The sequence below is a fragment of the Macrosteles quadrilineatus genome, unplaced genomic scaffold (assembly GCF_028750875.1).
Source record: "Macrosteles quadrilineatus isolate MER2022 unplaced genomic scaffold, UCM_ALF_1.0 Scaffold_3__2_contigs__length_128488019, whole genome shotgun sequence".
In the NCBI taxonomy this organism is placed as follows: Eukaryota; Metazoa; Arthropoda; class Insecta; order Hemiptera; family Cicadellidae; genus Macrosteles; species Macrosteles quadrilineatus.
In genome coordinates this window covers 76,422,530-76,448,481 of record NW_026542596.1, presented here as the reverse complement: position 1 = coordinate 76,448,481, position 25,952 = coordinate 76,422,530, and the positions used below count along the sequence as shown (strand labels likewise).

At 34.8% G+C, this 25,952-nt stretch overlaps 1 protein-coding gene across 3 annotated transcripts in view; it reads left to right on the top strand.

The window, feature by feature from the left end:
* Nucleotides 1-23,865, top strand: part of LOC128988699 (actin-binding protein WASF3) — a 32,067-nt gene extending 8,202 nt beyond the window's left edge. The window contains exons 3-11 of one of the 3 annotated variants that reach the window (XM_054410253.1): nt 78-165; nt 2,875-3,028; nt 3,784-3,898; nt 4,611-4,763; nt 11,299-11,465; nt 13,161-13,355; nt 13,831-14,146; nt 15,162-15,315; nt 19,964-23,865. In XM_054410253.1, coding sequence (XP_054266228.1) covers nt 78-165; nt 2,875-3,028; nt 3,784-3,898; nt 4,611-4,763; nt 11,299-11,465; nt 13,161-13,355; nt 13,831-14,146; nt 15,162-15,315; nt 19,964-20,142 — 1,521 coding nt within the window. In that variant the 3' untranslated portion in view covers nt 20,143-23,865. Of the gene's footprint in view, nt 1-77; nt 166-2,874; nt 3,029-3,783; nt 3,899-4,610; nt 4,773-11,295; nt 11,466-13,160; nt 13,356-13,830; nt 14,147-15,161; nt 15,316-19,963 lie in introns of all 3 variants that reach the window. The other 2 variants (XM_054410252.1, XM_054410251.1) reach the window with 2 other exon arrangements.
* The last annotated feature ends 2,087 nt before the right edge of the window (nt 23,866-25,952 follow it).

Genomic DNA, 25,952 nt, shown 5'->3' with positions numbered 1-25,952 from the left:
GTTCAGTTTGAATTAGTTTGGAATCGCATGACTCTGTAGTAATGTTTACTGATAGAATTGGTCTTTGTTTGTCATAGGTGTTGGCGTGTCGTGCTAACTCTCTCCAAGCGAGAATCGACAGACTTGCCATCAAAGTAACACAACTAGATAGCAATGTGGAGGAAGGTTGGTCTTGATTAACATTCTGGAAACCTAATAAGGATGAGCTTATCTTCTATATAGTACTTGACTGGCAGACTTGTTCATTATCTGGGTCTATCTTCTGATTGTGAAAGCTTGAAACACTAAATGTCGGACATGCATACTTAAGATGTGTACAAGAACAACAAACAAAACTGGATTATGAGTCAAAACAAACATTAGCTGTTCTACAAACTGAGGTTTATCAAACTGTGTTGTGTTTGATAACTTGTAATAGATTAGGTCCTGCATGGAGAAAATCTAAAATGTTAAATTCAGCTCAATTAGGGAAGTAAATATTCAGTTAGACATCTTTGATGAAAGATGAAACAAATCATTATTTACATTTTTAGTCAAATACATAAAAGGAAATTATTTGTTGTTTAGATATAATGAAACATATTACTTTTTCTTCTTGAAGTTTAGCATCATGTTTTAAAATTAGCAGGGGTGATATTGGACTTGTGATATTTTGAAGGAATATACTCAATATTCAACCAAGTATCATTTCTTTCTTTGTGTTGTATAACCTGGTATGGTAAAAATGTTTGCGATGCTGTCGCAGTGATAAAAGATATGCACGGTATTGCAGTTATCTCTCAATTTCAGTACTGTCTGGCCAACTGTTTAAGTTTTTGATAATTTTGAAACTAGTATTTTTTCAAACCAAAAATTGAAAACTCTTTGTAGGCTAACTTAAATCAGTTCCACAAATCAAAACTTCCAAAGTTTGTTTCTGTAACCTCAACATGTATTTAATTAGGAAACATATTAACCATTATTGATTTTGTATTACTCACAAATATTGATAAATTATTGTTTTAAGCGCTTTGATACATTGTTATTAAAATTCTTTGAGAAGTTAAAACAATGATAACTGTGAGTGATGTGACAATAACTCATCAGATTTTTGCAATAACTCAACCATTGCTGCCATATGCACAAGTTGGAAAAATGGAACCTAACTTTGATTGAACAAGGAAATATAACGTAAATTTATCTTTGTTTTTGCAAACCTATCAAATATTTTACCAATTAATTTGTTAAAGAATGTCTACTATGCTTATGTACAATCTGTTTTGCAATATGGAAATCTGGCCTGGGGTGGAGGATACAAAAGTATACTTGCACCAATAGAAATTATTCAAAAAAGAATAATCAAGATTGCACTCCACAAACCTATTCGATATCCCTCTGAAACAGTTTTTGATGAGTTCAAAGTACTTAATATTTCCCAGCTATATACTAGATCTTTAATAATATATATTTTTAAGAATAAACAATATATTTTTTGCCAACCAACTCACAACTATCCAACTAGATTTTCAATTAATATTGGTATCCAATTGCCAAAAGTGAATAAATCGATAAATAAAACTTCTCCACAATACATTGCAAAAATAATGTTCTCAAAGTTACCTAATAGTTTAAAGTATCCCGAACCTTGCAGTTTGCAAACATATAAAAATCAAGTAGACAAATGGTTAGTGGAAACAGGCCGTGGCCAGATTGATTGTTATCTTGTGTCATTGTATTCGTAGTTTGCGTGTGCGTGTGCGTGTGCGTGTGTCGTCGATGATGTGGCTGTCTGTGTGAGTGGGAGAGTGAGTGAGTGAGTGAGTGAGAGAGTTGCATGAGAGAGAGAGAGAGAGAGAGAGTAGGCTCGCCGCTGGCCCACAGCCCCACAGGGACAGAGCAGTGACGGCCCTTTAGGGCTACCAGCCGCCTGTACAGGGCCTGTAGTAGTGAGTCGTTGCATGCGTTTGTGTGTGTGTGAGTGTGTGTTGTTTGTGCGTGAGTGTGGGTAGAAGATGTATGAATGGTTTCCAAGTCCCAGTGCTTTTCACAGTATTATTAAATACAGTACCCTTAAATACCCTTTTTTCTAGTTTTTTATCGTTTATTTATTATTATTAGATTTGTCTCTATCTTTACTTTTTTCAGATATTTCCATAATACTTTCGTTATCTGCTGTGGCTTCCTGGTAAAAATGTTTTTTTTCCTTTTTGGTAAATGTGTAATTAGTATTTAGAGTAACAATTATTATTAAAACGATGTTAGATTATAATATGGATAGTCTGATAATAACTCGTTCCCCACGCACAGGCTTCGCCTATGTGGGGAAATTCCATTAATATTAAGAATACTGTTTTGTAATTTTTTGTTTATCATGGAATAAATGATGTTTGATTTGATTTTGATTTTGATTTGATATTTGCCATAGGCTATTAATCCAAATGTCCTGGTTCTATACAACATTCAAGTTCAATTCATGGACATTTTTCTGTCATCAAAATTCATACGTACAATTCCCTTTTTACCTGGTTTGCTGGACACCTTTGGCTAGTATTTCATAACACATAACATTGTTTTTCATTGAAATATATAACATATTTTCCCCTACAAGATGTTTAGGATAAGATGGACATTCGGATGTGCGGAACTGTGTCCTTTGACTTACCTTACTTAAATCTCCTGTAGCTCCTTCCTAGGAGCATAGAGCGTCCAGAAGAGCTCGCCATCCAACCATATCTTGTGTCAGGTTCCTCAGCTGACCCCAAGTTCTTCCTATGCTCACTGTGTCCTTTACAACACTTTTATTCAGATTTTTGAGACGTTTATCAGCTGTCATTATAGGGCGAACATAAAATAATGTGTCATACTGCCAGTGTCTGAGAGTTTTGTTTGTTGCAGTGTCGTTGCAAGACATACACATGCGCAAAGCGTTCAAGAGCAGCGTAGTGTTTGACCAGCAGGTGGTGTCGAGAGATACAATGCCAACAGCCATGCTGGATACATACAGACACTGTGATAAGCCGCCTCCGCTAGACAAACTCAACTCATATAGGTGAGCAATAGTGAAAATTATAACACTGTATAAAATGCTGCATACGTATTTTTGTATGGACATTTTTAAATATTTGAGGACCTAATATTTATCAGAAGGTAAATCAGGTATCAGGTAAATCTAAGTCTTTTCCAAGTTAGCCCTGAAACTAGGTGAGTCAAGCTATCCTGGTAGTGGTAATGCTCCTAAAAAAAACCGGTCACTGATTATCTGGATATTTTCTGGACCCAAATGCCGTTTGTCATTTGGCTATCAAATAATGAGGGTACTTAACAAAAGTTCGACATTAGATAGTAACAAGACCTGTATTTGGACCATTCTCTTAAAAATATATATTAACAATTTCAATGGCATTGGAACACAACGCCATCTGACTCATTGTCTGATGTTATAGTCGAGTAACATGACTGACCCAAGAAGACCTATTCCCCCATTAGTTTTCAAATGTTGAACCTCATATACAAATTGTGGAAAACCAGTTTAACGAAGCCCACTCCAGGTAGGGTACGGCTTGCACCCTTATCACTGTTGGATCTTAGATTAAAGTTTTTTAGTGATGGATGGAAGTTAATCCGATCATATTAAAGAACGACGTGGGGAGTAGAATCTTACCATGTCACATATTTTAGTACAGGGTAAAGATACATAATAGAGTGAGCATTTAATTTTGTGGGCTTGGCTATGGTTTTGCCGTGTTAGATGTTACAAAGTAGGCCTATAACCTCCGTTGCTTATATTGTTATAACCTATTGTAGGGACGATGGAAAAGATGGGTTGAAGTTCTACACGGATCCAGGCTACTTCTTCGACTTGTGGCGACAAGAAATGCTTAAAGACACAGAAAGAATGATGCACGACAAAGGGAAGAGGGTAAGTTCACTTGTTGGATTAGATCAAGAGTGTTAAACATTTGTTTATTTGTGTTTGTGATGCCCGTTTTACTGTTTCAAGTTAAAGTTGTGCAAAAATATCCTCAGTTAACTTTTATAATCAATGCTGTTGGGCTCAAAACGAGGATGGTTGTAAGTTATGGTAGTATAATGTTTTGTAAGTCAACTATTACCGGATTTGATTTTAAATGATATTTTGGTTTATACCAAAAAACATCTGTTTATCCAATTAATCATTAATCACCTGAGGAAGGATAATTGTATCCATGGGCATGATGGTCTAAAGTTACACAAGATAACATAACATAACACAAGTCCATCCCAGTTGAGGATTTCAAAGAGCAATTTAGTCTTACTCTATACTAGCTGTCACCCACGGGCTTCACCCCGTTTGACATCATAAGTAAGTATTAATAAAACTATTGATTGGTTAAGTTAACCTGAAATACACAAAATAAAGTAAAAGAAACAAATAATCACACCTGATTTTAATAAGGTAATAAATTGAAAGTATAACAAACAGATAAGTACAGCTGAGGTATTTGGTTTATGGGGGTGTGACTTGTAGTTTTCTCAAAGGTTCATGGGTACTTTTGGCTTTATATATAGATAAATTGGAAAAAACTCCTTAACCAGCAATATGGACTTATTAAAAATATAACCTGTTGTAACAATAGACGTTTTCTGTGTAGCCCCATCGGCCGAGAAATGAAGGCGGCGGCGGACGACACAAGAAGCGAGTGCGACAACCTCACAACACGAGGGAGCGACAGAGACAGATCGTGGTTGGTCAAGGAGAGTACATCATGCCACAGCCTCAACCATCGCACTACCGCACACCTCAGGTACAACAGGTGAGCCAACTGTGGGAACGGAAAACTAAACACCAGAGAGAAGTAGTAAAAAACTAGGGGTGTGCGAGTATTCGAACATCGAGCTTTTTCGAGCCGAATAGGACGCTATTCGGCTCGGCTCGTGATTTTCAAAAAGTTCGAAATGTTCGAGCCGAATACTTATTGAACTAGCAAATAAAAATTAAATTAATAAATAAGGAACTAACTTTCATTTAAATTTACTCTCCTCCGTTTCATAATTGTGTCTTGATAAGCACGAACCTCAGCTCAGTCAAGACGCAATGATTATCGATCGTAATTTTGAGGAAACTACTACCTATCGCGTTGTCTTTCTAACACAACTATTCGTATCGTAATATACAACGCAGTGCGAGTGCGTGATTGGCTAAGTCGCTATGACAACACACGGTTGCCGTGACAACCTACAGTGCGCACTGAGCACTGCACCTAGTGTGGGAGGGGAGATTATACCAACAAACTATTTCAGGAATTCTATTTTGGGACGGATGAAAGATAAGGAAGAAACAAAAAGTGGTCACGTGTGCAAATGTAGTGGGCGAGACAATAAGGCTGTAAACGAGTGTCGTGTCGTTGTTCCTTGTTTGTTTACTTTTTCAGATTCCTTATCAAACGCCCCTATCTGCTATCTCTCTTTCTCCCTCTCTCTCTAACAATGTACTGATTAAACAGATTGTTGTTTGGTTGACGACTTTTCTACTTATAAGTTTCCCTGCAGTTATTTTAGTTCAATCAATCCCATTACCTTTCTAATGTTTATCAAAATAATTAATTAATATGTTTTGTATTTTATTTCCTTTAAACCTACCCCTATTTACCATCTGTATTTTATAGAATAAAATGTTTGTTTATAAAGTTTGACTGGCCACACAATGTTGTACCTATTTTATTTTGTATAAAGTAACAGTTACTTTGAGGATTATATATATATATATATATATCAATAAGTGGCGCGTGCTGTAATGAGTGCTTTTTATTATCAAAATAAGTCATGAGTTATTAATTTTTGATAGTACATGGGTCATTGAATACCATAATGTGATGTAGTTTCCTATTTGTATCTTGCAAATAATAATAATTGATAGTTAATTCTGGAAATGAAAAATAGTGATCGCATTCATAAACCTGTTGTCAAAACAGCAACGAGGGTGTAAGGGTTTATTGTTTCAGACGCAAGGGTGTTTCAAGGACAAAGTGTTGGGCCACCCGGATTGGGGGGGAGGGGGGCGGTGAGACTGTGTGAAGGGGAGGAAACTGGTTTTGGCTATTTATTGATTAGTTTGCCGACCCTTCTAGATAACAAAATTGAGTGACAGTGTTTAATCATCGTGTTCTGCATTTCATTTCTTGTTTACTTTGTGTGTTATTCTATTAATTCTAGTGCTTTGGTCTATTTCCTCTATATGTCAATTATATATTTTTTAATATATAAGTAAAACTTGTCTCTCCACCTTTTTGGATCCAAACCAACCATGTTCTTTTTTGATTAATAGGATTCATAAAACAAAAATATTTTGTGCATGGAAAACAACAAGAATAATCACGTGTTTTTAAATTTATTTTGTATTTATTTATACAAAATAGAATTAAATATTCATAGTAGTTACAATATACATATGTAATCGACTTGCTAGTTGTTTTGTCGTCTGTTATGAAAGACAATCTGATTATCTCAGTCTGCACTGCATATCTCTTCAGGCCTTCAATCGATATCCTTTTATTTCTTGCATCTTCATTTAGTTCAGTTCAGTTCTTATCGTGATTATCTACTATTTGATGTCTTGACAATTCTCAATGTTTTTAAACATATTAAAATAACATTGTGTTTATTTAAAAACTGACTGAACATTATTATTATTATGCACTTTTTTAAGAAAAAAAGTTTAAAAATTAAGATAAGGTTACGCTAGGAAAAGCTCGGCTCGAAAAAGCTCGAGCTCGAACATTTTTTAAAAAGCTCGGCTCGGCTCGGCTCGAGGTTGAAAATCACTATTCGCACACCCCTATAAAAAACATTCCAGTAGTGAGAAGTTATAGATGGTGTTAATTAGGATTGCAAGTGGGAGGGCCACACAGAGAGTCATACCTCTAGATTGTATTAAATTTAATTTAATTCAACGTAAATTAATTGTTGAGATGGTTGCACATACGCTTTCACCTCACTTATCTAATTGGCTTTATCTATCCTTAAGACTTCTCAACTTGTAAACTTCTACATTGTTTTATCATTATTATTTTTGAGCCTAAGATTTTTACCTAAGAGAGAATAGGTAATTTTTTAATAAGAGAATAGGTACCACCATTGTAGATTAATAAGGAGTTAGCTAGAAGATTTTTCACTCTAAAGTTTGTCTAAGTAATGTCTAATAGATGATAAAATAATATGCTCTTAAAATGGTTACTTGTTCTTTGGGTTAATGGCAGATTTTAGTATGTCTAATCTTAAGAATAAAACCAGGAGATTCTTTCAAGAAGGGTGTTAGCTGAAACCCCATTAACTAATTTGTCCTGGAAAACTGTGTAAATTTATCATCTATCGGAAATGTTATTATCAGCTGAGATGTATAAATCCATCATTCATTTAAGACTGAAGAGGTTCGCTATAGAGCTTCTATTTTATTAATACTACCCATTGTTGTAATCATTCTCATTGAAATTAATTCACATACTTAATATTGGATTACACTGATTTAAGCTTCTTACTCAAGTAAGTCACACTGATATAAGCACTTCACTAACTAAATACAAATTATTTGGTTACACTTGAGTTAAAAAAGTTATTGTTCTGTCACACTCGTTGCTGTGATTTCTTTTAGTTGTTACTGTATCAAATATTTTCCACAGTCAAGTATCTTATTAAAAGAAATATAAATAGTTTTTACTCACCCAACTATTCATCTTTAAACAGGATACAATTTATTAAAATTAAGTTTAATTAAGTACACATTTTAGTTATTCCGATTAATCTAAATCTACATAAATATTGCGTTGAAACCTGCTTAAAATAGCACTCTGATTAGGGCAAGGCAAGACTAGGTTGTGTTGCTTTATAGTTTATCAACTCTGTGTAGGTGATTTACATAACCTCGAGGTTAGATAATACCATACTGACTGAGATAATGTCTTGTAGGTATTATATGTCTGTGTCCGTGACAGTCCAACTCGCAAAACAGACGTTTAGTTGTTTGTTTGGTTTAAACTGGTGCAGTTTTTAGGTTACAATGATTGGATTTTTCTCTGAAGTTCTTATAAAATTGAATATTGTAAGTAGACTTTTCAAAGTTAATTTTGATCTGTATGATAAAGAGATAGCAGCTAGCTTACCTTAGAAGTACTGGCCATAGAACACATAGACTTATAAAACACACAATATTATATGTAGTTGCTAACCATATATAAAATTATGATTTAAATCATTACCAAGCTGTAGTAAAAAATAAACAATAAAAATATACAGGGTCTATAATTAATTGTTAGTTTATATTAAGTGGTTGAGAACCTGGAAATCAGTGTAACAATTCATTTGTGATAAGCTTTAGTTGTAAACTAAGTTTTAAAGAAGGAACAATATGCTTTTCATTATTTCGGTTCAACACAAGAATAACCTTTACCTGATTTCAGACTTGTATTTTTATGTGTGGTATATTTAAACCCAGCAAAACTATATCCTCTCCACTACCCACGCTGTTAGGCTGCAGCATTTTATACTACTTCATATGAAATGACACCTTTTTTAGAACTAATGATTCTTGTGTGGATAGTTGGTTTACCTGAATGGGAAAGAGTCACTCTAGGACGAGAAACACAACGCTTAACACCATACACTAAACATTACAATATTTAACTGTCATTGAGAGCTCAACTTGACACAACTCAGCTGGAGACATAACTTAATACTTCTTTTGTTATACTCAAATTTGTGTGTATAGTGTAAGGTTTGTGTCTGTGCCAGAGGGAACAACTTCCCATTCAAGTCTATCATCCTTATAACATTGCACAACTATGTTAGGCCTACTTGCTTTTATTGTTACTAGTTTGATAGAGACGTAGGAATTGGCTAACTCAGGAACTCGCTAACTCGGTCGTGTGGCGGAACTGGCTAACTCTGGAACTGGCTAACCGTCTCAGTCAGGAATTGGCTAACTCCGGAACCCGCTAACTCGATTTTGTCTCGTGGCGGAATTCGCTAACTCTGGAAGTCGCTAACCCGGCCGCGCCCACTGCTCGGAGCGTTGCCAACCTTGTACGACAAAATAATCGTACACTGCCGTATTTCAAAATGTCAGTGTCTATAAGATACAGTAAATGTCATTTTTTTTTGTTATCAATTCCACTTTTAACAGATAACTAGGCCAAAGTAATTAAAAGACGATTAAAAATTCATGAAAAAGTGTTTTTTATTAAACTGTACAATGGCCAGTTAAATGTTTATGATTTCGATCTTAAATATAAATGCCATCAGTATAAAAGAAAATAATAGAATATGAAAAATATTCAAAATTTAGTTTAATTGGTAATAAATAATTAAACCTCTACGAAAATAAGCTAAAATACACGCAAGTTCTTAAACACGGAAAACAGATTTAATTGTAATGTCGTAATAAACCAAAACCATTAATTAATACAGTCATCAACCATCGTAACTTTCATAATTAATTCATAGATTTTAAATTAAATGTTCGTCGTTGAACCGTACAACTTACGTTTACAAATATAACAATACAAATATAACTTAGACATAGACTAAGTTTTTATCTAGGCCTAATAGTTTGAACCAAAGCATTGTAGGCCTACTAGTAAATAGTTGCCTAATTCTAAAATGTGTTGAATTTTTTAGCAATAATGCTACATTTTTTAAAACAGTTTTTAGATTGTACACCTAAGCACCACTAGTAAAAAATAGGAGAAGATATATTCATATAATAAAACGTGACAGGGTTATTTTAATTCACGATTTTTAATAAACTAATTGACGGATTTTCCTGATTTGAGTGTTGGGTTTCCTTTATATTGCTTTCACAAGCCATTGCTCGGTTCACCGTTCCCCAGTACTGAGCTACACAATAGACAATAGCTTTGTTTTTGGGTAAGATAGAATCAGCCTGGAAAAAAAACTCCAGACTTTTAAAAAGTAAGCCTATTGAAAGACGTAAAATTAATATTAATTCAACAAAATTAAGAGGATGACCCGGGTTCTACACTAATAGCCTACGATAAAAGAAATTTACAAGTTGTATTTATGCATAGACTAACTTTTAATGCAATCCATGAATACATTAGGCCTACCACTTTATAATGTATTGATAAATATTTATTTAAATTCAATAGCTCTATTTAAAAATACATAACCACTACAATGTAATTCTGTAATGACGTTTAACGTGTAAATTTTATTATGATTTATGATTTAAGGTTACTACAAGCCCAGTATATAAAATACGAACTCAAAAATTTTATTTGCAGAAGTTCACAAAATGGTATTTATTCGAATAAAAGAAACAAATGGTGGACTACGAAAATAGATATTTCATAACATGTAATAGATCCAAATTAAATGTGCATTTTTATCTTTTTCGTACCAATAAGCTAAGTACTATTTAAGTAAGAAACCCACATATAAAACATACTCCCTTATATTAGTACAGTTCTCATCCTTATGGATGATCTGAAGACAGTTGTATTGTTAGTTCTGTCCGGTGCACTGTCTTTAGAGGTCGTGTTTTGTTTACAATTGTTTCTTGTTTTCAGTAATTTAAAACCTCGTTTAACCAAATAAAACGTTCTAATCACAACTAATAACACGTCCCCTAGTTATATAACCAAACAGTAAGGAACAAATCATGAAGTTAACTATAAAATAATAGAAACACAATTTTGTCGACACTAGCGATCAGTGTCACCGGACATGAACTAGACACGAAAAACGAGCTTCAAAGTTTACAATGGGATGTAAAGTTTACTTGTGTTGGTTAGTCTATGGTAAGACTATAATGCATTTTCCACCCTAATAATCATAAGAACTTCTCTGTGGTTAAACATACTTCTAAATATATTTATTTTATCGACTACGTTGCTCTTACTCCTAATTAATCGTAGGATACGACATTATGGTGCCGATACGATATAGGTACTACACTTTTGGCAACACTGGTCAAAAATATTCGTGCTTGGCTCCCATTGGACGGCCCGCGAGGCTTCTGATTGGGAGTTAGCGAGTTCCGCCGAGGGACCGAGTTAGCGACTTCCGTACTAGGACGGAATTCGCTAACCCGGCTCTAGAGCGGGTTAGCGGGTTCCGGAGTTAGCCAATTCCGAAACCGAACAAGTTAGCGAGTTCCTCTCATCGACCAAATTTGAAGATAGGGCATTTAACATGGGGTTAGCGAGTTCCAGAGTTAGCCAATTCCGCGGACCCGTTTGATAGGTTTGATCAACTTTTTGTGATGATAAGATTTACAGACCTAGGTCAACGCTATAAATGAGTGATTCTTATTTGTCTGTTTAGCAGAACTACCATCAGATGATGCCAGACGAGGCTCTGATGATGATGGGAGACGGCCGACCACCGAGGCCCAATAGTATAGAGTTACGACGCAGCTATCCCCAGGAACAGGTGGACTCTGTGTACAGTCCCCATCCTCACCCTGGCGCACACAACCCTCCGGATATATACAGGTACATAAATAAGCTATCCCGTCTTTAACCAATTCGGGGGTTAAAGTTCAATTTCACTTAAAGAGTACTAGTTGACTTTACTTAGGCTATTACCTTTGATTATCAATAAAACTAGACATTCCATCCCCATGTTAAATTTGTAGCCAGTTTTGTTATGAAAATCATCGTAGTTGATGTCAGCCACCTACATATTGCGCTGATCTAAATTACTAAATTCTGCGGAATACACAATCTTTTTTACCAAGTCAAACTTAGGGAATGACTTATGATGAGTTATAGAAACTGTTATGACCCATTAACCTGGTCATCAACAAAAAATAAATAATAAAATAGAATTTTAGACACTAGCGCATTCTGTCAAGTGCGGTTGCGTGATGGCTGGTCTCGGCCGGTGGCTGCGTGGTTAAGTGAGTGAAAACATTTAAATTAGTTTCATCCAAATGAGAGGCATATTGTACCATGTGCTGCGTTCCAGTTGTTGTAGACATAGTTTTACAAGAACAAGAACCCAATGAATAGATAGCAGCACTAAAAAAAATGCTAACAGGCTCTCAATGGCCAAATGGAGGGTAAGAGCAGGGACAACGAATCAAGATACGCCATAAAAAATACCCCAAAAAAGGCGTCAAGCACAATTTTGAGGTTAGGTTCCTTCCACAATGTTCCACTTCAGTAATTATCGTTATTATATTCTTTTTCACTAAATCCAAGACCCCACACTACACTAAATTTGGAACAACCCCCACCACTGATAAAATTGTTGGATCTGAGAACGAATTATACCGGATTGAAGTATAAAACTGACACAAGTGGCAAGCGAAACAACGTTCCCCGTGCAAGGCTAAGCTCACACTGGATCAATAGTTAAGAGTTAGGAATGCTACGTAGTTTAACGTAGTCCGCCGCACGCGCCAATCCTGCACTACGTTTTAAAATTGTAGGCCGCGCTCAACAAGTTAATTAAAAAAATACTTTATAGTAGTCTTGATTTTTCGACTGAAGCTGGAATCCGCAAGGTTGTTGATTAAGTGAAAAGACTGCTTTGTCTTAACTAACACATGGAATTATTTATAACCAAATTTTATTTATGATTTTTAAAATGGTTATTAGTCTCTCATTTGTTGAATATTTTACTAGTCAAAAGTTTAGGTTTTTAATTTAATTTTCCATCTTGGTAAATGTAGTTTTTATAGGAAAACCCAAATTAACTCTTGATAATTTTCATTCATCGACTATTGTTGCCATAACGATATGGTGCAGCAAATTAAGTAATCAGTGTTGATGAGCAATAGGAAATTAGTGATATGATAAACGATAAACTTGTCAACTAACATGCTACAATCATACTGTGTGATAAAATGTATTATTAATAAATGTATAATGTAATTTTGAATCTTAATAATTTGCAAGAGGGTTAACACTACAGTATTTATGGTTTTTTACTATCTTTTAAGTATTTTGTTAAAATATAGGCTAAGATCAAAATTTTTAGTTTGAAGAATAGGCTCATGGGTGGACTTTTAGAGGGTTTTAAAACTATTTTTTTAACTTATAAAAAATTTTAAAGTTATATTTAGCTTGCCTCTGCCTATTTGATATAATCTCTTGTGAAGACTGACCGTGAAAGTTGGTGGGTGCAGTTGCATGAGTGTTGTAAAGTGCCACACACAAAGCATAACCTCTGTTGTGTTTCAGGGAGAACTATATAATGGGCAACGAAGAGAATGTTTGTGGACAGTACACCGGGGGCATCAGCAGTCACTACGCCCCAGGATCTATCCAGGAGTACACAAGTCCCACGGGAACTCCCAGTAGAGGGTCCAGAGCGACCTCACAACGGCCGTCTGTGCCACCTCCTGCTCCTCCCAGCAATACTAACTCACAGACCAGGTACAAGTCAAGGATACAGCGATTGCTAATTTGTTACAATATTTCCTGAATCACTTAAAATGTACTTTGAACCTAGGTTGTCATAAGTGTAGTGTCGGGAACGGTTCCTGAGCGAAATAGATTAAATTTGTATTAGTAACTCTTTAAAAGTATGTTGGAAAAGTTGATAATTGTTTGTACAACATAGTTATTTAGCTGTTTTGTATTAATTGTTGGCTTACTACAAATAGCTATTTTGGGATTTGTTGATATGTTTGTGATTGCAATTTAAGAATTACGAGGTACTTACAAATATGGGAAAGTTTGTTGTTTCTCTGTACTGGTGCTTTTCCTCTAGAATCAATCTTAAACCGAGAATCAACATCGCCACTTATAAACCAGCCAGTCAGCCAGTGACAATCTTCAATTGTAGAGGATGTAGGTTAAAGTAGGTTGGTTTCTAATATGAAATTTGATGTATTTTCATTTCTTTCAGCACACCCACAATTTCGTCAACGACCAACACCCCGACTCGTGGCAGGAGTATGAGCACTGGACGAGAGACGCTTCCACCGCCGCCGCCTCCACCGGTGGACACCCCCACCACTAGTCCTCCCATCCAGACAACCTCCCCACGAACCTCCCTTACTCCGGAGCCACTCCCACCTCCCCCACCATTGCCAGACTTGCCACCGCCACCTTGTAACATTCCTCCCCCTCCACCCCCACCGCCACCCATGCCAGTCCCCAACGGACCCACCTCACCTTCACCCTTGATCAACGGGGACATCGGCAAGTCTCCTGTCAAACAGGTAACATAACCTAAAATAGCATAAATACTCATTCAAATCTAGTAAATGGTATTAAAAGCCCCTCAGACTATTTTAAGCTTCTTTGAGGTACCTTTGAGTATTGATAAAATTATATATAATCATTCCCTTGTTAGAGTTATAGCCAGTTTTAAAATACAAACCTTGTTGAATTAATCCACACCGATAAAGTGTGCTGATGATGTCAGCTACCAATTTTTTTCAAATCTTTAACCAATCAAAATCTAAAGGACAAAACTTGCTGTAAACAGTAGCATCTTTTATCTCATATCCTTTTATCAAACTATCAAAAATTTTAGTAGGTAATAGAAATTTGATAGCAACATACTCTTTGAGGGGTTCATTCAACTTTGTTCTATTTGAAAACATTGGCTTAATCTGGTAAGTATAGATGAGATGGGTGCTTCAGCATCGAAAAGTCAATGATACACATATACATGTAGAATGACATTTACAGTAGACTCCCTCTTATCCAGACTCCTCGGGACCAGTCCGGATAACTGGTTTTCCGGTTAAACCAACGTCCCCAACAACTCGTTAAAACGGACCGTTTAAATCCATACTGTATACAGTATTTGACTTCAGTTTAGGAGAGCATTGTATTTAGACACGTGATCACTGGTCTCAAATCTTTCCCTTGAGAAAAGTTGTTTCAGTATCGCCCACTTCCTGCCGATCTAGTCCAGTTAAACCGATTTCCTGATAAAAAATTTCCGGTTAAAGAGATGTAATTTCTGCTGGGTGTAGTCCGGTTAAACCGATGACCGGATAAGAGGGAGTCTACTGTAAGTCTAATTGGTTTTGATCTTCTTGTATTATTCACCAGGATTAATTATCTAAGTTATTTTATCAGGATTAATTATCTAAGTTATTTTATTTTTTAATATGTTAGTTTATTTTGCATTTATTTGAATTAGAGGGCTGCAGTAGCTAAAGGGGTTTTGTACTTCTTGTGTAACTTATGTGGTTAGTTTTGAATCGTGTGATGTCTGTGCAGATAATCTCGATGTCGCCTCCCAGCAAGGTGTCCACCTCTCCGCCCAAGCCGGTCGGAGACGTCAACATGAACTCTACGGCCATCAGACCCAAGGGTGTGACAGCTCCTCCTCAGTACGACCCTCGCTGCGACCTGCTCAAGGCTATCCGCGATGGTATGTAATCATCATAGGTACCTTTACAAATAGCCTGCTATACTTCGTTCACGATATTTAGGTGGTTTTAGGAGAATAAATCTATCCTCTCCACTTGACCCTTACCGTTAAAATAATAGCTCAACAGCTGATTAAGCAACATACATCAAGTACGAGAAAGCGGCGGGGGAACTTCCTCTCAAACAGCCTAAATGTTGTGAACGAAGTATAGTGTGATGATACCTGAGATTGGATGGCTATGAAATTCTACAGTAGGTGTCTAGTAAAACATAGAATTTCCTTGAAGAGTGTCGGAAAAAAACCTACACACCTACACACTAGGGGTGTGCGAGTACTCGAATCTTCGAGCTTTTTGGTCGAGCTTTTCATTATTCGGCTCGGCTCGAGGCATTTTGAAAAAGCTCGAAGTTCGAGCCGAGCTTTTAATACTAAGTCAAAACTAAAAAAACACTTAATTTTGGGTCGTAATTGAAAACAATGTTATCACAATTCTACGTTGTTCATGCATTCGAGGTTTGATAAGCACGAACACGAACCTCAGCTCAGTCAAGACGCAATGATTATCGATCGTAATTTTGAGGAGATACAGTAGTAAAGAGACAATCTACCACCTATCCTATCGCGTTGTCTTTCTAACACAGCTATTCGTATCGTAATACACAACGCAGTGCGAGTGCGTGATTGGCTCGTCGCTATGACGACACATGGTTGCCGTGGCAACCTACAGTGCGCACTGAGCACTGCGCCTTGTGTGGGAGGGGAGATTATACCAACAAACTATTTCAGGAATTCTATTTTGGGACCGATGGAAGATAAGGAAGAAACTAAAAGTGGTCACGTGTGCAAATGTAGTGGGCGACACAATAAGGCTGTAAACGAGTATCGTCATGCCGTTGTTCCTTGTTTGTTTACTTTTTCAGATTCCTTATCAAACGCCCCTATCTGCTATCTCTCTTTCTCTCTCTCTCTCTCTCTCTCTAACAGTGTACTGATTAAACAGATTGTGGTTGACGACTTTTCTACTTATAAGATTCCCTGCGGTTATTTTAGTTCAATCAAACCCATAACCTTTCTAATGTTTATCAAAATAATTAATTAATCTGTTTTGTATTTTATTCCCTTTAAACCAACCCCTATTTACCATCTATATTTTATAGAATAAAATGTTTGTTTATAAAGTTTGACTGGTCACACAATTTTGTACCTATTTTATTTTGTTTAAAAGTAGGGGTGTACGGATATCTGAAAAATCGGGTAACCGGGCCCAAATTCGATATCCGACACTATCCGTTATATATCCGGCTTTTCGGATAGACAATATATTTTGACGTTTTGGACAAAAAACTAAATCTCCATAGTCACCATTAGTTTCCCAGGACAAAATTACAGTAATACGTTTCCAACGACCTAACAGCAAACGGAAACGGCAAAGAAGCCTTGTATGATGCAATACTGATAACTAGTTTAGTCGTTATCGGCTGTTTTGCTTTACGATTAGATTCGTCTGGAACGAACAGACATAAAGCAGAAAAGAACTACCATGGTCAAATGAAAGTCAACTCGTGCTTGTCTCCCTCCTGATACTAGGGGCGCTGCGTAATAGTTTTTTTACAGTACTGTTTCAAATTCAAAGTAGAAAAATCTAGCCTACTACTGTGAAGTTACGTAAACAATAGATTTAATGTTTCCCAAAAAAAGTCAGAATAGAAACAATAGAAAGGCAACACAATAGAAGGGTGGGAGGGGTTGGGCAATGACCTTGAAAGGAGCGCGGGTATAGTGAGTCAAGTAGGACCGGAGGGGGAAGGGGTGGGTAAGACCTTGAAGCTATATATAGACTTGCACTACTTCCCTAAACCTAAAGGACTGGCCGGCGAGTGGTATTCCAATCACAGGACAAGATACGTTGTGTTTTAGGTATTCATTGCCCGGGTTGACATTGGATTGTCTTACTGTGTAGAAACTTTGAATAATAAAAAATAAAGTTAGAACTAACCACGATTATTTAGCATTGATTGTGTACATATTAAATGATTAAACTATAGGGACCATGGATATATACAAACTTTTGTCGTGATTTTAATTTCAACATCAAAATACAATATTGCACAATCGTGATATTTTAGGTCATCGACCTTTATTATGCATCCGGTATTGCTGTTTCGGAAGAGAAGCACGTTGATAAATTATAAATTGGTATTCCCGTAGTTAAAAAGAATTATTTTATAAATCTATAAAACAAAATCATAAAATCTTACATACAGATAACAATAACGGAAATTGTAAAAAAGGTATAAAGATAACACGTTATTCTTTCTCTTTGTTCTTCTATTTCTTGGGTTTCCCTTCATCACGCATTCAACAAGTTGCCATGGTTACTAATCACCCATGTCGTTATCAGCTTTTGTGACATAACGCACATCGTTGCGCACAGCAGGGGGGTAAAACTTGACGAAAATCGGTTAATTTTTACCTATTATTTAATTACCAATGAATGTACTACTTTATTGGTATTTGGTACTGTATTAATAATCGGTCAAAATGGCCGATTTTTGTCAAATTTTACACCAAATTTATTGAAATTTCAAGGTGAATATTGTTTTATTAAACAATTATTACCAAATATTTGTATTAATTTAAAAGATTGATTTGTGGTATTGGGTTCCCCACTGAGTGCAGCCGAGCGGCACTAATGAGGGTCGGACCTTCTTGGGGGTGAACAATAGACGGCTTATCAGACCCTCCCCTCCCCCGTGGTCTGGAGAAAGCTTGTAAACAAACTATTGCACAAGCGACTTGACATTTGGCTGCTTCAACTATAATTTTGTCAAATGAACTGAGATGTTTCAAAATCTAAAACAATAATTTGGGACCATACTGCTTAACAATAATGGACTGCAATTATTGTTAAACATACAATCCATTTTTAACAAACTAAGATTATACGATTCAAATAGAATTATAAAAATTATCTTGGTATTATACTTGGGGTAATGAAGTTAAGTAGGCTAGTGTAATTCTCAGTTCATCAAGGTTCTACTGAATAATGTTTGGCAGTGAATAAGTGTAGAATGCAATTTATAAATTCAGGGATACACACCTTTTACACTTACACAGTTATAAAGTCGTTAATTAATAGAAATAGTTAATTCTGGAAAATTAAAAATAGTGATCGCATTCATAAACCTGTTGTCAAAACAGCAACACGGGTGTAAGGGTTTATTGTTTTAGATGCAAGGGTGTTTCAAGGACAAAGTACAGTGTTGGGCCTCCCGGCTTAGGGGGGGAGGGGGGCGGTGAGACTGTGTGAAGGGGAGGAAACTGGTTTTGGCTATTTATTGATTAGTTCCCTGACCCTTCTAGATAACAAAATTGAGTGACAGTATTAAATCATCGTGTACTTTATTTCATTTCTTGTTTACTTTGTGTGTTATTCTATTAATTTTAGTGTTTTGGTCTATTTCCTCTATGTCAATTATATCTTTTTTAATATATAAGTTTACTTTTTACTTGCCTCTCCACCTTTTTGGATCCAAACCAACCATGTTCTTTTTTTGATTAATACGATTCATAAAACAAAAATATTTTGTGCATGGAAAACAAAAAGAATAATCACGTGTTTTAAAATTTATTTTGTATTTATTTATACAAAATAGAATTAAATATTCATAGTAGGCCTAGTTACAATATACATTATGTAATCGAGTTGCTAGTTGTTTTGTCGTCATTCAATGTCGCGATGCTGTTCTGTTCAAGAATCAAGAAGAATCAAGAATATTTATTTGCCATTAAATAATAGAACGTTACTGTTATGAAAGACAATCTGATTGTCTCAGTCTGCACTGCATATCTCGTCAGGCCTTCAATCGATATCCTTTTATTTCTTGCATCTTAATTTAGTTCAGTTCAGTTCTTATCGTGATTATCTACTATTTGATGTCTTGACAATTCTCAACGTTTTTAAACATATTAAAATAACATTGTGTTTATTTAAAAATTGACAGAACATTATTATTATTATGCACTTTTTTAAGAAAAAAAAAAGTTTAATAACTTAGATAAGGTGACGCTAGGAAAAGCTCGGCTCGAAAAAGCTCGAGCTCGAAAATTTTTTAAAAAGCTCGGCTCGGCTCGGCTTGAGGTTGAAAATCACTATTCGCACACCCCTACTACACACCCTGACATCCTGGGAAATCCTTAAATGGCTCTCTGTCCTGAAATTTTTTCTTATGGTTCAATGTTTTAATTTTTACTGGAATGTTGTTTAAATACTTTATTTCACTTTTTTTGTCACAGAATGTTGACACTTAAAACTTTTGATTAATTGAGGATACTGCAGTTCATAACTGCTTACATTATGCTTATGGTTTATTGGGTTTATTAGTATAACTGTGTTAGTTTGTTCATACACCATTGTAGGTCTATCTAAAACAAATCTTTGTAAAAAATTGTATTGCAAATATATGATGGGTAATATGTTGTTTCAGTAATGGTTTGTTTAGGCCAACTTACGATTTGTATTATCTTTCTAAACACAACAATTTATCTAAAAATTACACTCCATTTTAAAACCCTTCTGAAACATTTAATTTAACAGACAAGAATACTTGCAAGGTGCAAGAATGCTAATCGTGATATTTTGTTTTAGGCATAAAACTGCGCAAAGTAGAGAAAAACGAGCAGAAGGAAGGTGAACGCACAAATGCCCTGCACGACGTGGCGTCCATCTTGGCGCGACGAGTGGCCGTGGAGTTTTCTGACTCAGACTCGGCTAGTGAAAGTGAATATGATAGTGAGGGGTGGGGAGAACAGGAGACGAGCGCCTAGAAGTCGCTTAAGGTGCGACGTTAAAATCGCACCATCCATACTTCTCATCCTTTATTCCTCAATGTTTGTCCCTTGGAGGGATTACAGTAGTTGTAACACACACGACAGTCTACAACTGCTACGCATTATGCTGAGAACCAATCAACTTAGAGGGTGTACTACGATTCATTTGAAATTATCAAATGCTCTCCTAAACTAGGCAATTGAACATTAAAACTATATAAAGAATGTAGGAAATCTGCAAATCACCCAATGTCAAGAGTATTTTTAGATTTTGTTCTATCTGCTAATTATTTTCCATGTTACCGACTCGTAAAAGGGAATTTAGTGTGTATTGCGGGCTTAAATTAGCCTTCATCTTATCATGAAGTTTAATGTACGAGAATCCTACATTGGAATCGGCATTTGTCAGAAATGTCATACAGTAACTAAGAACCAATTGAAATGCAAAAGATTTTCCTGTAAGGTTTTTGAAACTCCTGCAATTTAAAATTATTTGGCTTTACATATTAACTTTTAAAGTTGTATTTGACTAGGAAGGAATCAACTACGCACTCCCAGTTTGTTACTGTTGTACGAATCTAATGTAAACACATTCTGTGCAATATCACAACTGTTTCGATAGATTCTTAGTAACATCATTCTTCAAAGTCTTAAAGTTTTAGTGAGGCTGTTGTCTGATAATTTGCTGTTTTACATTTTGAAAATTGTGTTTGCTAATGTCTTTTGAGTTGCACCTTATTTGTTCCCTTTTTGTCTTTTTCTGTGCATTGCACCCTCTTAGACGTTGGGCTTGGTTTTATTGAAGATTTAAAAAAATCAATAAAACAAGATCAAAGTTTGTTGGTACCATATAATTGCTTAAAGAAATTATATTTTTCTTATCATGAAAACGTTTTAAAAATATTTTCTAAAATAAATGGTGATTGAAATAGTTTTGAAGGAATAAAATTGGTCTGTTTCACATTCTAATTATGGTGCTTTTATGGTATGTTAAAATTTGTTCATTTGAGTTATGTTTTACTCTAAGGTTTGTTACAATAATTTAATTTAATCGTTATTTTAAAATATTCAATGTTTGCTGTACGCACAAGTCTTAAGTTTTGTTATGATGATGAAGTTTCACTAATAATCTAGGTATTTAAATGTTGGGCCACAATTTCGGTGAAGTTGGTAAAGTCAATTATGTAAGGGTTCTTAAAAGATATAGGAAAAAGATTATTATTTGAGCAAAAAATTCCTATTAAATCAAATGAACTGACTCTTTTTGAACATAAATTAAATTTGGATAACTATTGTAAAAGATTTGAGTTTGGTACTGAATATAAGAGATTTTATTTATACATAACATATTGAATAAATATTTGTTGTCGTATTATGACGATCTAAATTTATCCATTTGAATATTATTTAATTTGTAAATTATATTTAAAACAATCTCCCACCATTATATTGAGAAGTTCAAATACACTAACAAAATTATTTAAAGTTCTTTTGTAGGTAAGATCTGAAAGTTTTTGTGTCGCGATATGTCATAATTTAAAATAAGAATTTAAGATAAGATAAAAATATTTAGAATTAAGGTATTTGTGTACAGTAAAAATTCAATTTATTTATTTACGGTTGTTGAAAATATTTTACAATGTGAGTTTTATTAGTATTACAAATCAGGTTTTACGCTGAAAATCTTTTTGAGGCCGAATCTTATCCATCGACAGTTTAGTCATGTAGCGTCTAGTTGTTTTTTAGTGAAATGCTCAAACTATTTCTTAACATTCCTCTTTAAGCAGTCCATTTAATCCCATTTCTAATATTAATTTCACAATCTCTATTATACATAGATGTGTGGTTAACTTGGTAATACGCCAGTACTTCTCAAATTTCCTTTTCTGTTTTAAAGTAACACTGTACTATTCTGCGCTATTTCTAATGGAGATTAATATATTATAATGTATTAGGATATGTAGTAGTTATACATTACTTGACCGATATTTAATATAAAGCTTTACTACTGACCTTTTACTATAGTTATTTATTCATACAATATTTTGAATATATTTCATATAAAAGGACATTTGCGATCGTTCACACCTTACGATGCAACATGTCCGCGGAGTTTTGCCACTCCCGAGTAAATATTATCTGTGTAAGGTGTAGATTAGATAGTGTAATAAATAATTATATGTATATATTTATTCTAGTAAAAAGAACAACATAACAAGACATAATATGAAAACTGACTAAGGTTGAATGAATAAAAACACTCACGGTTTCGGAGTCAAACGACAATTGATTGTTTTTAGTTACCAGTCAAAGTTATGTTGTTCTTTAAAAAATTATTTGTAAAAAATTAGCTTAGAATAAAACATCCTAAACACGTACCTTTCTTATAACTCATAGATTTGTCTTATGAATGTCCGTTTAATTAGATATCTGGGAAAGGTTATTGTTTTTATTTTAATACAATATTCAAAGAGTTTTTAAGAGTGTTTGTTACTAATATAATTCCAGTGTCATTAATATGTGATGTTTTAAACACTATAGAATTGTAATAGGAATTTTTACTCAAAATTTTTAAACTTTCTTTTAATTCATCAGTAAATTATTTTTTTAATTCTGAAGCACAGTAAAGCATTGCAGTAAGTATTGTATTTGCATTGTTTTAAATCGTCAATTAGTTAATGGTATAGTTTAATATAATGTGAAAATGTAAGCAGCAATAGTTCTAGTTTTTACTATCCATTGTAAACATAATCTTCTATCATCCATAATCTTACTATGTTAGTTGAGGATTGTTTTGAATAACTATTATGAAAGTTGGGAATATTTTCAAAGAACACTTAATGTTCGCTTCTGGTATTGTTATTTTTCTAATGGTTTTACTGTGTTTTAGTGCTTTAGTGCTGTTTATAATTGAATATCTCCCTCGAAAAATGTTGTAAACGACATATTTTGTGACCTTGAGATTTTGAAAGAACAACATGCAAATTACATTCTCTTTGTGGGACATTTGGTTTTGAAAAATACGTAGGTTGGCAGCACTACAAACTGAATGCGCGGGAAACTGGCAGTCGTGGCATTGGTGCGACCAGAACATTGATATTCACTTTTGTCACTTGCAATGTTTTTTCTGAGGAAATATTCAATTACAATTAATCAACCATTGGTGTTTTCTAGAAAATTACTCTTGAATATTACATTTTTTCCAATTCGACAAAATACAATCCAAACCACTCTTTGCTCCTCTGTATAAATCAATATAACCTTTGTACATAGCTGATAGAACTATTTTACTAAATATCAAGTCTTGTTGTAGTCATAGTTCTACCTGCAATAAATGACATGGTTGCAGTTGTATATAGGTGTACAATATTTGTAGAAAAGAGTTTTGTATCAAGTGTAACGCTTTCTATATACAAAATGTGCTTGATTTTACCAAAGCTACAGATTAATATTGTTTGGAAATTACCATATGTACAGATAGCGCTACAGTCACAGTTGAATCTCCGAGTCTAGTGGATGTGTCGGGTTTGGTTTGGCAAATGTGGTTTTTAAATGTCTATGGAATCACACTTTCGCATTCTGGTATGTGTAATCGTATTTATTTTCAACAAAACTGAGCTTTCAAAGCTAAATTATTTTTGGGGATATAGTACTCATCCACTATTACTTATTATATCTTATAAATTTATAAAGAAATAAATGTTGATTATGCATAGATAATGGTGTAGTTTATTTTTCCTGATTGTTCTTTTTCCGTTGGCTATAGCTGTATTTAAAACTAACTTTTCCAAGAGCTCTGAATTTGATTTTCAGCAGGTTTCCATAATGTTCTATAACAAGAACATCTCATCATCTTGTTCAATAACAAGTCCGTTCTCTATTGTGAGGTATTTTAAGTTGTAAGTGAAAGGAATATTGTAAAAATGGTGCATCACCTCTATTCAACATCACATTGAAACTAAAAACAATAAAATCCTTCAATCATTGACTTGGTTAAAAAATGCAACAAAAAAATTGAGCAGAGTGAAAGAGATATTAGGATTATGTTTAAGTTGCAGCAGAATGAGTCAGCCAATAATCATGTTAAATACCCCCGCCGCAGCAAACCTGCGGACTTAGAGAATTTCCATTTGCCTGATTGGATTTAAACTAAAATGTCTCCTTAAATAAAATATGTATGTTGAAATTTAGCTTGTGATCTTTATTTTAAGACCTATTAATGGATTGTTCAAGCAAAAAATACTCATAAATTAAAATACCCTCACCGCAGCAAACCTGCACACTAAGCGAATTTCCATTTGCCTGATTGAATTTACGCTAAAATATCACATTACAATTATCACATTTATTCCCTATTTAAACAGAATTAGTTTAATGAGTACTCAAGTTTGCTGCAACAGGGAGGGTAAAAAAGTTTTTTTTAAATGTAAAATGTTAAAAGGTACTGTGGTTTAGTAAGAAATTAATGTATTTTCCAAATTTGATCAAAATATGTTCATAAACAAGCAAACTACAACAGTTGAATTATCTATACTATTATAAAATACCCCCGCCGCAGCAAACCTGACGCCTAAGCGAATTTCCATTTGGCTGAATTGATTTTCAATTGATCTATTTAAATAACATTAGGTTTAACGAGTACCTAGGTTTGCTGCTACAAGGAAACTAATAAAGTGTGTGTTTTAAGTAAAATAATTATTGCTTAGTATAAAATGAATATATTTGCCAAGTTTGATCAAAAGATATCCATAAACAAGCAAACTACAACATTTTACAATATTCTCCATAAGAATAACATGGGAATTTTAAATTTACCATTTTTTTAGATTTCTCCGTAACCAATAACTGTAAAAAAACACTTTGATTGATATACTGAATTGTTTGTTTTTTTAAGCTCTTTAAGAAGGTTTAGAGAAAAATTGGGAAATTTTGTGTTTTGAGGGTCAAAAGTGAGAAAAACCAATTTTTACCCCATAAAACCCTGTTCCCATGGTCCGATCATGCTGGATCGCGAACTCATTCAAGTTTATCCTGCCTTACACCTTCAAACCAAATTTCATCAAAATCGGATAAAAATTACTCAAGTTATCGTGTTCACGGACACACATATATATATATACATATATAAAAATTTGAACGAGTGGTGTTTTTGGCCTCTGGGGACATCAAAATGAAAAAGTAAATCGGTCCCGGGCCTAAGTCTTACCATGAGACCTACGGTAATAGCTACTTCCCTATAGGGAAATTCGCTAAAAGAGGTGGTTGCTGTATGTATGGGAAAAGTAAACGCGAAAAATACTGGTCGGATCGGGCTGAAATTCGGCATGATGATAGCTCACATTCCCGATTAACATATAGGCATATTTTTATCCCAAAAATCCTTTCGGGCTCCGCCCCAGTGGCTCTGGAGTTTCCCATGTTAACCTTATGAGAAATGAAATTATTGAATATTAACAGCTGTTTCAATTAAACAAGTTGGTTCTGTTCTGTGATGTTCAATAGCATTAAAGTTACAAGGATTACCAACAGGGTGCACAACTAGCACTATTATTTCTTTTACATTTATGACAACAGCTAATTTGCAACCAAAAGGTGAGTGAGCGTAGCGAACGAACTTCAACCTGGAGGCGAGTGAGCGTAGCGAACGAGCTAACCTGAAGGCAAGTGAGCGTAGCGAACGAGCTAACCTGAAGGCAAGTGAGCGTAGCGAACGAGCTAACCTGAAGGAAAGTGAGCGCAGCGAACGAGCTCCAACCTAAAGGTGAGTGAGCGTAGCGAACGAACTTCAACCAGGACGTGATTGAGCC